Here is a 12,855-nt window from a genome sequence, read left to right on the forward strand (position 1 = left end):
ATAAAAAAAAAAAAAAAAAAAAAAAAAAAAAGGAATCCTAATGGGGAATATGAATAATACCATTCATATTTGACATTTATTTATTATAATTTTAAGAACATATTTATATCATTTTTTATTCTACCTCTTTGATAATTCTGATAATTATTTTTTCCATTTGATAGATAAATGGGAAAGACTTCGTTGACCTCAAATATCATATTGTGTTAAATGTATTACAGGAATATATCCTAGATTTCCAAACTTTTTACTTACTTTTCTATTATTCTAATATAGTACCCTCCAGCTAAGTGAGCTCTTTCATTTATTATTTAAAAAAACCTACTTCAATCATAAAGATGTGGCCTTTATGAGGTAAAATAAAAAGCTATCATGATAGCATTGAGTTATTTCACATAAAACTATCACTACAAAGTTCTAAGTCATTTGATTAAAAAAGGAAGATTTAAACATGACAGCTAAAGACTGTGATCCACATTTGGGAAACCAAGATGAGAGGACCACTGAGGCCAGGAGTTTGAGACCAGTTTAGGAAACACAGTGACACTCTGTCTACATAAAAAATTTAAAAACTGAGCTGAGCATGGTGGTGTGCTCCTATAGTCCCAGCTCATCAGGAGACTGAGGCAGAAGGATCCCCCGAGCTCAGGAGTTCAAGACTAGCCTGAGCAAAAGCAAGACCCCATCTCTACAAAAACCAAAAAATGTATCCCAATGTAGTGGCACATGCCTATACTCCCAGCTACTCAGGAGGCTGAGGTGAGAGGATTGTCTGAACCCAGGAATTTAAGGCTGCAGTGAGCTATTATCTCACCAATATACTTCTGCCTAGGTGACAGAGTGAGACCCTGTTTCAAAAAAAAAAAAAAAAAAAAACTGGTCTACAAACATATAGAGACCAATTCACCAAACTATAAACTATGTGGGTCATTACAAAGGTTTTGCAATATAGTAAAATGGAAAAATATAACATCTGTGTAGAGAGAAACAAATGAAGCCCTCCCAGCAACACCTATGAGCCGAGGTGAATCAGAAAGAATGTGTTTCTTGGAAGTGAAATAATGAGCCTTCACACAATCTGTCTTAACTCTTTCCTACTGACCCACATAGACAGGGAACGTTTACCAAAACTGATTCTACGGTGAACAATACATCAAGTCTATACATTTCTAAGATGTAAAATCATACAAAGTTCTATGACTATAAGAAAATTATAATCAAAACCCAAACAATTTAAGAAATCACCCAATATTTGGAATGTAAGCAATATATTCCTAAATAAACCATTAATCAAAGAAGGAATCACAACAGAAACTAGAAAATATTTTGAACTGAATAATAACAAAAGCACAAAATGTCAAAACATATAGTATGTAATCAAAACTATGCTTAGAAGGAAACATAATTTTAAATGCATGTATAAGAAAAGAAAAAATTTTTAAAAATCAGTGATCTAGGCATACACTTCAAGAAGTTGAGATAATTATAGCAAATTAAATTTAAAAAAAGTAGAAGTAAAATAATAAAGAGAACTTTATAAAGTAGAAAACAACCATATTATAGAAAAAAAAAATCCAACAAAACCACATCTTTCTTCTTTTTTAGAGAACTAATAATACCAATAAACTTCTGTCAAGACTGATGAAGACTACAAGGTGGCACAGAGGATTCTGACTTCTGATTGCCATATGGAAAGGCACGGGAGGCCGGCACTTTACCCTGACAAATAAAACAGGCGGCCAGGCTACAAGGAGAGGGGGAAAAATGGTATTTTTTTTTAATCCATCCAAGCAATGAGGATACATGTTTGGAAACCTAAACAAACTAAATCCTAAAAGTGGGGTCCTCCACAGAAAAGGAGTGACCACAGTACCCCTCATCACTGGGATGGGGCCAGCAGGGTGAGGGGAGAAGCCAGCCAAAGATTAACAGCCGTGTGTGGGCTGGCCAAGAACCTCCGCACTAAGCAGGCAACCCTTCCCCCAGGGCTTTCCTGAGTGTGTAGGAACAGCAAAGATGGGGAACCAAGCTGCAGAGGCCCAGCACTTCTCCCAAGCGGCTGCTGTGTAAAGGAAGGCAAGGGATGAACGAGGACCTTCAGGGGGGTCCAGTCTCCCCAGAGTACCAAGCAGCCAACCTCAACAGCCAGAGACAGAGCACAAGGCTGAGAGATTTCTCCTGGGGCACAAAAAGCCAGAGGCAAGACTGCAGAACAAAGAGAACACCTCAGCAAGCCAGAAAGCTGGCTGTCAGGCCCAAACCAGAAACAGCACCCAAAAGAGATCCCATACTTCCACCACAGGGCTCAGCTCAAGCCACAGCGTTTCTGAAGGCAGAAGTGAAGCGAACCACAGTGAAGCTGCAGCAAAGTGCAGACCCTCTGACCACAGATGGGCTGAAACAGGCCACCCACAAGCAGCACAGCAGAAGGAGGGTCACACCCTGCTCTAGAGGGAGTAGGACTCACTTGGTCTCCACAGCCCCTCTACACAGATGTATGGCATGTAATACAAACTCCTGAGACACATTCAACAGCAGCAGCCCCGGAGATAGACCAGGTCCCGGAATCATCAGAGACGCTAAAGTAACTATGATATACATGTTAAACGAGTTATTGAAAGCTAGACAACACAGAGCAACGGGGAATTTCAACAGAGGTGGGAAGTGAGAGGTGTTAAGTGGCAGCACCCAGAGACAATGCCCAGCAGAGATATTCAGGGCAAGTTTACTGAAGGGGAGGGTGACCTGTCTGGTCAGTGCAGAGATGGCATCTGTGCCCAAGGGTTAGAGATCCCTTTTGCACAGGGTTGTAGGGGGTGGTGAATTTCACAGCTTGTCTAGAGATTGGGGTCCATTGGTACAAACTTTGGGTGAGTGGGCTAACCAGATCCTTTGTGTCTTGTCTTAGGAGGGGGCTGTGTTAGCCATCCCAACAGGAACTATAAAAGGAAGAAAAGAAATGCCACAAATGAAAAATGGATGTGAGGAAAGAAGAATTCACTAGATGGGCGTAACAGCACTGGGCATAGAGAAGGAGGAATGGGTAAACCTGAGGACAAGTAAACGCAGAGCATCTGCCCAAGTCAGACTCAATAGCAGAGAGATGGAAAACAGAAGAGTATCCAGAATCTATGGGGAAATATCAAAGGGCCTAACATATGGACAAATGGAATTGCAAAAGGGGGCGGGAGCGGGGGGGGGGGGGAATGAGGCCGAAAAAAATGTTTGAAGAGAAAATGGCCAAAAACATTCCGAAAGGAAGGGACGATGTCAATCACAGAACCAAGGAGCTGGACAAACGCCAAGAAAGATAAAAGCTACACACCTTGGGGGTAACTACTGAAAACCAAAGAAAAAGGCACATCTTAAAAGGAACCAATGAAAAAAATGACACTTCACACTCAGAGGGACCCCTGACATAGATGACAAGTGACAAATTGTCACAAGTGAGAGACAACAGGAGAGCTCTAGATAGCCAAGGTGGAAATGAGTTACTCCATAAGATCTTCTCTGCAAGAAATGCTTTTTTTTTTTTTTTTTAATTTATTAGGAATGTCTTTGGGGTAAAGGAAAATGAAACTGGATGGAGGCCCAACTCTTAACGAAGGAGTGAAAAACACCCAAAGATCAATGGATAGAAAAGGTTCATGCGTGTCTATGACACACGGTTCTTCCCTGAGAACTTGGGCAAACCAACCACCCTTTGAAAGCACATGAAAGTCACTTTGCAAATTCTTTTCACCTGTGTTTATCTAGCACTGCTTGAAACCCACCCAGTGTAAGCCCCAGCACTACACAGCCTGATGGGGAAGGAAGGTATCTCAGGCTAGTTTTAACTGCATTTTGATTTTGATTTTGATTTTTTGTAGAGACAGAGTCTCACTTTATCACCCTCAGTAGAGTGCCGTGGCGTCACACAGCTCACAGCAACCTTTAACTCAGGTGTTCTCAAACTACAGTCCACAGGCCACATACGGCCCGTCTAGGACATTTATCAAGCCTGCTGGGTGTTTTTGCCGCCGCTGCCTGTCATGCTTAGCAGCCAACTCGTCCCGGGGCCTGCAGTCTGGCCCTCCAACGGTCTGAGGGACAGTGAACTGGCCCCCTGTTTAAAAAGTTCGAGGACCCCTGCTTAACTCCTGGGCTTAGGCTATTTTCTTGCCTCAGCATCCCGAGTAGCTGGGACTACAGGCGCCCGCCACAACATCGGGCTATAGTAACTTCACAGGGTTTAAGTGCCAACAGTTGCATCAGTATTTCTGCAAACTGTGTGTTTATAACCTTTGCTGTGTACATCCTGAGCAATATCATGACTGGGGCCTCTCGGGTAACCTCGTTAGGAGAGGAAGGCAGGGTCTTCAACAATATAGTCCATTTCCTTCACATAAACTATTTAAGATAGTTGTTTCAGGGTGTTTAGTACTTTATTTTGAAATAGAAGATATTGCAGATTATTCAGTTTCTTCTTTCTGGGCAAAGACAAGGATTATGTTTCCCAGACTGCCTCATTCTAGCCAAATGACGGTAGGAAGAAGGGATCTGAATCCAGTTCTGGATTCAGAACCCAAACATCCTACTGCCACCTGGATTTCCAAACTGCTCTCAGCAGGGGCATGTGAGCTGATTGAGGCATAGAGATGGCAGTATAGTAACAACAGTAACAGGAGCTTAGACTTATAGACGTGCTCCCTAAATGCTGGTCTAAAAGCTTCCAACCTTGGTATTATTTCATCCTCAAAACAACTCTGAAAAGCAGATGCTACCATTATCCCCACACAAATGAGAAAACCAAGGCTCTCAGAAGTTACGTAGGTTGCTTGAGATACACAGGTGTAGCTGCTGGAACTCAGATCACAACCCAAAGCCTCTGGCTCCAGTGTTGTGCTCCAACAGTATGACTGCAACACAATGCTAGCTCTCAAGTCCTTTTTCTGGAGCTTTTGCATTTATCATATTGAAGTTTTGAAGCAACTATAAAAATCAAATGAAAGTGTATTTCAAATGATTTTGGAATTCTATTTACCTCAACTGCCTATCTAACTACAAAATATGTATTTGCTCTTGCGTCCTACCTCTTCTGTGAAGCCTTCTCTTAATAGGAAATGCACAGGCTGAACAAGAATACCGATAACCAAACCTGGTATTGTCTCAGAGTTCTCATCTGAGAACTTGTTATAAATGGATTTATAGGCAAAGAGTACAGCAAATGATGTAAACAGACAGGTCACAGAAATACTAATACTAAGACAACTGTAGGCTCTTCAACCCTACAGAGATACTCGATGTCATTCATAATAAGAGAAATGCAGATTAAAACTAGCCTGAGACCCTTCTTCCCCATCTGGCTGGAAAAAATTCAGAAGTTTGCTAACATATGCTACTGACAAGCCTGGAGGAGGAAAAGGCACTCTGGTCGATTGTTGGTGGGAGGGAAAATCAGAAAACCTCCTGAGAAAAGTGATTTGGCTATATACCCAAAGTATGAATGCCTTCGCTGAAGTGCTTATAGACTAGCAAAGGTATGAAATGGTATATGCACAGGATTACTTAATAAGAAATTGTCATATCAGAAGATTGAAAGCAACCCAAGTCCATTAATGGGAGACAGAGTTTAAGTATAGTCTATTTATACAATGAAATACTATATACTATTTTTTAAAAGAGAGAGAAAGTGCTTTATTCTATAAATTGCAAAGATCTCCAAGATACTTTGTCTTAGTGAAAAAACCAAGGTGCAGAATGCTACACCTTTTCCATGGGGAGTTGAAGGGAATGGAACTGCCATTCCTATTTGCCTGCATCGGTATGAAGAGACTCTGAAAGGAGACATACAAAGAACAGCTGTGTCCTACACTGCTGGGCGACGTACAGAACACCATCTGATAAGACCTAGTGATGCTGAAGATGTGTACCTGGCAATTCCAATGTCAGCTACCCACGACATCCATCCCAGAGAAGCCATAACACATGAGACCAGGGGACACAGGAGGGAATGCTCACCGCGATGCCGCCTGTGGTAATGAGAAGGTGTGAACACACTAGTGGTCATCAGTAGGAGAAGGGATATAAAATAGTTCTGAGTGACAAAAAACCCTGCAGGATACATGGAGCCAGCAGCCATTTATGTGGAGATTGTAAAACATGAAAAAAATATTATTTATCATTCATGGCTATGTACATATATAAATGAAAGGATTTTTTTAAAAAGCACACCCAGATAGTGATAAAGACCAAATTCAGATAAAAGTTACCTCTGAGAAGGGAGAGAGAATTTAATATGGGAGGCATGTTTCAATTCCATCTGAAGCATTTTAAATTTTAAAAAGATACAAAGGAAAAAGGAAAAAAAAGGAATCTTAGGTCCCAAATAAATCTGAATCATGGGGAATCTACGTTTTTAATTTATTTATTCCTTTTTTCCAGACATTTAAAAGCATCAATAGGCCTAGTCTTGCACTAAGTATTACAAATAAAAACATGAATTCAACTGGGTCTCGTTTATAATCTGATAAGATATAGACTGGTAAGGTCCATTGCTAGAAATAAAAACAGTATTTTTTACTTTAAAGAAGATGGAGTCACTTGTTTCACATGCTTTAAATAAATTGCAAAGAATTGGAAATCACCAAATTATTGCCAGTGTTTTTTCATCTTTAAAACAGTCTAACTATTACAGTAATACCTGAATTTCAATGCCTTTGGATTCTTGCATAGAATAAAATGGATGCTTCAGGAGAAAAAATCGTTTTTTTTAAATTTCCAGGTGATCTAATGACAGCATCTGGAAGAAACTAAACTAGACCAACTCAGAGTTCTGCTAGCCTAAATTAAAATTCTATAACTGATTGACTGAAACTAATCTTTTCAACTGACCATCATTTTTAATCCAAACTTCTGAGGTTCTCATACTATCACAGGTAATGGAAATAACAGCACAGACTCTATTTAGAGCAATTCATCAATTTAAACTCCTAAGAAAAAGATAATTTACCATGTTTTATTTATTGTCTTCTAAGTAATGTCAGCAAATGCTAAAAAAATCTTGTAATTAACTTCCATTCATAAACGGAGTCATCGTTCTATAATTAGCTAAGTGCCTCGGATTCATAAGCATCTGGCATCTGGTGAAACGAGATACAAGATTATTTCACTCCATCAGCATCTCACATCTTGAAAAAGTTTGTTTGTAATGATGTGTTTGTCAGCTGCACTGTCAGCTCCACAGCACTGCCCAGTGGCACTTCAGATGACTTCATATCAGAGCAATGCCAGCAAGAAGGGAGCTATTCTTTAGTATGCGATGAGATATTATTTAACAAGCTGTAAGGAGGGAGAAAAGAGGAAAGCTTAAGTTGCAGAATGGCCTTTCTTGGTTCTCCACTGAAGAACAGTAAAGCAGGATGGGTACAAGTAACCACAAGAGTGGGACCAAGTGAAGAAAACAGAATCGTAAGGAAAGCTGCGCATTTACTTCACAACTGCATTCCCTCCTTATTGAAGGGATGGCACAGCAATCACAGATGTGAGGATAGAAACCAGAGACAATAGCAAACTGTCAGCCAGCCTGACATGACAAAACAGAGACCTGCAGCCACAGAAATCTGACAGACTCCCAGGTCCATCACTTGCTAATCAAAGCCGGCCTCACTTCACCTACCTAAGCCTCAGTCTCTTGACTGTCAAATGAAACTTCTAATGAAAGCAGCTTTCTCAGGAGCCTGAGGATTACAAGATAATGATAGTGGGAAGGTCCTCTGTAAACTTACAGTGACACTGGTAACAGAGGGGTTGATATGTAAGATATTAAAGTTCTGTGTGCTATAAACTCAACAGTAGAAATTCCTGATCACGGGACTTCCAGGAGGCTCACCCAGAGGAAAATAATGCTCTCCTTAATCTCCCACACAACACAGATAGAAGGAAAGCCACAGCCACTCTGGACAAAATAAACAAGGCAACATCCATGTGTTCTGAGCAGCTGACAGACACAATGATGGCAAGCACTATTATCATCAAGTAATCTGATCTTTATAATTTCCTGGGAACAAGAGGGAAATGAGAATTTTAGTGAATACTTATGAATACTCATATGTTATAGGAGCCACTGTTACAAAATGTTTCACCAGGTTTTCCCTTCCCCCCCAACTCTCTTTTCACAACAGGTACCAGCAGGAAATGATGGTTCAGAATTCAGAGGTCCTCAAACTTTTTAAACAGGGGGCCAGTTCACTGTTTCTCAAACCGTTGGAGGGCCGGACTGCGGTCCCCAGGACGAGTCACCTGCTAAGCAGGACAGGCAGCGGTGGCAAAAACACCCAATGGGCCAGATAAATGTCCTGAGCGGGCTGCACATGGCCTGCGGGCCATAGTTTGAGGACGCCTGGTTCAGTAGTTCTCAACCTTTCTAATGCCTCGAACCTTTAATACAGTCCAAAGGGGTCATGACCCACAGGTTGAGAACCGCTGGTTTAGACCAATCATCCTGATGAAGACAATTAGGAAAGCAAGATAAAATATATTAATACAAATCTTCTCAGAAGCATAAAGAAGCTACTTGGCTCATAAGGAATTACTAGAATAAGCTGGAAATCCAGAGAGAGAGGCTAGCGGCTGGCATTGCCTCTGCCACTCCTGGTGGGGGTTGGGGGGACAGCTGAGGGCAGGAGAAGAAGGATTGAAAGCTCAAGTCCAGGGCAGGCCAAAGATGAGGTCCCTGGCAATGCACCCACAACCAGGATAGAGGCCACAAGGAATAAATCTCAGAGTTAAGAGTGCAATAAAATAAACATCAGTTTGCCCCTGAATGGACTAGAGCACTAACACCCCAAGCTCATGGAGTCAAAGGAAAATAATCCCTGGTGGAGGAAAGCACTGTTCCAAGAATCACTTGATTTCCATGGGGACAACTGGACACCCACATGAAAAAATGAAGTTGGACCCCTATTTCATACTATATGCAAAAACTAAATCAAAATGGACCACAAACCTAGATTTAAGGGGTAATCCTGCAAATCTCTCAGAAGAAAACATAGGTATAAATCTTCCAGATCTCATATTAGGCAATGGTTTCTTACATATGACACAAAAAACAATACAAAGGAATGAACTATGGACACCTGCTCCAAGACAGATGAACCTTGGAAACATGATGCTCAGAAGGACGCCAGTCACAACAGGCCACTCACACGAGACGCAGAAAACAGGCAAATCTGGAGACGAGTTAAAGTGAAATACAGGGGTTTCTGATTCACCTCAAAGTAATCGGAATATTCAGCTATGAAAGACAAAACTATTCAGCTTAATCCATTTTTCTTATGCTTAAGAAATATGAACTAAGATAAAAATAGATCTCAGAAGAGGTCTAGAATTGAAAATGGCTCAGAAACCTAACAGACAACCTACCTTCAGCCACTGCTCCGCCTGCTCCTTGCTCTGGACTGCGAGAACAAGTGGGTCTGTGCCTTGCTGAGTGATTTTCAGCTCATGTTTCTTCTTTTTGCTGTCTTTGGGGATGTATGTAATGTTACAGCCTTGGAGGGGCAGTTCCATCTGAGGCTGCTGGTCCTTGGAACTCTTATAGCACTGCAGTCAACACAACAAATCAATTTATATTATAAGGACGTTCAAGCAGAATATTGAAAAACTCCAGCACAACAAAAGCATGAACACTGGTGAGACATCCAAAGGTCTGATCACATAGTAGAAATACTGAGCAACTGGAACACAGATCTGTGGACTAACAAGCGTCACACACACAAAACACTACTTCCTACTGACACTTTCCTCCAAGTACAGGAAGATAACATTTATTCTTTAATTTAGCAAAAGTTTACTGATCATCTATGACATGATTCAGCAAGAAGCAATTTTATCAGAGTACCCATCCCAGGGCTACCTGGGCATAGAAGGAGCAAGTGTTAGGAGGAGATACAAAAAGATACAGGTTACTGGTGTTGACCTGTGGGAAAACAGACTGGAAATATATTGATAAATAAAAGTATGTAAAATATATTTGTATTTTCACAAATAATACATAAAATATATTGTTAGATTTATTGCAACTACACAGATGTAACGTAAGGACAATAATTTAGACACTTTATGAACTATGTTGAGTGGTATCTGCCTATCATATCTCTATCTCCTTTCTGAAAGACAGAAAAATTATTTTAAGACTATAAATATCAATACAAATTATACAAAAATGTCTGCAAAGGTCTGCTTTCCAGGTGATTAGAGGATCCAAAATCCTACTGCTCCACTTACACGACTGATCCTCTCTAAAGATTTCAACTGATGAGGTTACAACTGAGGTTCGGTTTACATCACCCTTCTTAATGTCTGTCTGTAAAACCTAGAGGCCAATCTTCACCCAAAGGTTCCTCCCACCCTGTTTTGTTTAATTGTATTACTTAAGGCCAGAACATGAATGGAAAGACACCGTCTCAGAGGTCAGATGCCTAGGTGCTAGCTCTGTTACTAATTCAATCTGGGTCCCAGGAAGTTTTGTTAAACTTACTGAGCCCTTTTCCTCACTTCATAAAATAGGTTTTGCTGTGGTTGTTATTACTTTATTAAATTATGTTGAATTATCAGTAACAATACACCTGCTGCCAAGTGCTGGCTGTTGACATCCTGGGACACATCCGTTCTGCAGACTCGGAAACTGAGGTGCAGCTGGTAGGTACCTTGCCCAAAGCTAGGAACCTGCGCAGTGGCAGACCCAGGACTCCAACCCAACTCTGCACGGGGCAAAGCCTATGTTCTTGACTCCAAACCACTTACTGAGAAAGGAATAAAGGGACACCTATTTTCAGAAATCATTTCTAGATTTCTGAAATCATTTTCCTGTGTTATAGTTCTGAATCCAAGCTGCACAGATAAGGAATCTATGCCCCCCCTATTTTTAAAAATTCAACTGATGAATGCCCTGTTTAAAAAGGAATTAAGAAGTACATCAAAACTAGCCTCAAATTGTTGTAAACATTTACCATTTACCAGATTTTTTTGCATTCTGAATAAGTGCAAAGAAAAGATAGGATCAGAATATAAGATCAGAAAGGGATTTTTTTTAGTTTTAAGTTGTTTATTTAAACTTCTAAAAAATGGCATAATTGTATATATCTATGGGATGCACTGATGTTTCAATATACCTAATACAGAGTGAGCAGATCAGGGGAATTAGCATATCCACCATCTCAAACATTTGACATTACAGAAAAGGAATTTTATAGCTTATATTTTTCCTGAAGTTAAATGTCTCACAATAGACACATGACAAACTACTACAAACTGGAGGTCCCAGAAGGCGGGGTGCCCCAGGAAGGGGGTAGCATACCGGGTATTGATTAGGTTGTGCCCTTAAAACAATGCTATAGGAAGGGGAGGGAGAAGGGAGATGGGCAGAAAAGGAACCTGCAAAGCGACTCAGGTGGCCTAGGAGGCTCTCCAAGAGCTCTACAGCCCTAAGGCCTCATCAGAGGTCCAGGAGTCCCTTTACACGCTGGTACAGGCTGCAGAACCCTGGGGCAGGAGATGACCTTGGGCCCAGGGTCCCTCTTCAAGGGACACAGCCCCCTGAGTGGAGGCAGTAGCCTTCCGTTCAAGTGAGGGGCTGGGCCTACGGTCCTGAAGAGAGTCTGGGCACATCACAGTCCCTACCCCAGAGCCACCGTGGCACAGAAGGAGTAAGTTCTAGAAAGAGACATAAATAAGCTTTTAATGGTGGTTCCCTGCAGGAAGAAGACTGGGAACATGGCTTTTTGTTTTCTCTTTACAGTTTTCTGTACTGTTTAAGTGAAAGCCTTCACTTTTGTTACTGTTGGGGGTTATTTTTATGTCAATAGGGGTCATCTGAACAGTTGGATCACAGATCTTTTCTGAAAGGAAAAAAGCTTCATAATAAAAACAACTAACAGTGATTCTGCATTTTATTGAAGACACTGCTTTCACCTATTTTTCTGTTGATTTCTTCTTAAATACTTACAACTACTCTAAATGGCAGGCGTTATCATCCTGGTTTTGAAGAATGGAAAGCTGACAAGAGACCCAACGGAGGAAAAAGTGGAGATGGGGAAGAGGCAAGTGGTGGCGAGGAAGGCCCCAAACTGCGACCCCCACATCCACCACAAGACTCCCCCCCCCCCGCACTCTAGGACTTCCTTTTAGATGGGAGTTGACTGTGTATTTTTAAAACATTTATATAATAAATCCACATCTTGTAGCCATTATGTCAGATTATAAATAAGGACCATATTGACCTTCTTTTTTCCCGCATTCTTTAAAATTCCCCATGGCATCATTTTTGGCATACTCTAAATTTGGGAGAAATTCAGGCCACACATGTGGAAAAAATATGTACTCTTACCGTTTTTAAAAACTGAACAAAAACATTAATTAAAAAATGTACAGTGTCCTAAGAACTTAATACAATAAGATTCCCACAATTCATAGATGAAACTTGGGGGGGTGGGGGGGAGTACTATCTGCTCCACTAAAGAGTGATATACAAAAACATAAATTCTTTTGTTTAGTGATATAATTCTGTTTTAGTGATATTAATCTCAAACAATTATATTCCCCAAGGTTACTTTGAAGCAAAAACAAAAGGCAAAAACATATTCTCAAGTTCATAATTCCAGAAATCACTCATGGTTTCTAAAGGAAGGGAGGGAAGGAGGCAGGCGTGGAGGGAGGCAGAGAGGGGAGAGAAGGCGAGGAGGGGAGGGAGGGAGGCAGCGAGGGGAGAGAAGGCGAGGAGGGGAGGGAGGGAGGCAGAGAGGGGAGAGAAGGCGAGGAGGGGAGGGAGGGAGGCAGGGAGGGGAGAGAAGGCGAGGAGGGGAGGGAGGGAGGCAG

At 41.2% G+C, this 12,855-nt stretch overlaps 1 protein-coding gene across 1 annotated transcript in view; it reads right to left on the reverse strand.

Annotated features, from left to right (window-relative positions):
* The window catches only part of AFAP1 (actin filament associated protein 1), a 129,924-nt gene that overhangs the window by 78,984 nt on the left and 38,085 nt on the right, over positions 1-12,855 (reverse strand). Inside the window, exon 5 of the mRNA XM_003799141.3 lies at positions 9,403-9,582. Coding sequence (XP_003799189.1) covers positions 9,403-9,582 — 180 coding nt within the window. The remainder of the gene's footprint in view (positions 1-9,402; positions 9,583-12,855) is intronic.

Source organism: Otolemur garnettii, unplaced genomic scaffold (genome assembly GCF_000181295.1).
Source record: "Otolemur garnettii isolate 467f Iridium unplaced genomic scaffold, OtoGar3 scaffold00146, whole genome shotgun sequence".
In the NCBI taxonomy this organism is placed as follows: Eukaryota; Metazoa; Chordata; class Mammalia; order Primates; family Galagidae; genus Otolemur; species Otolemur garnettii.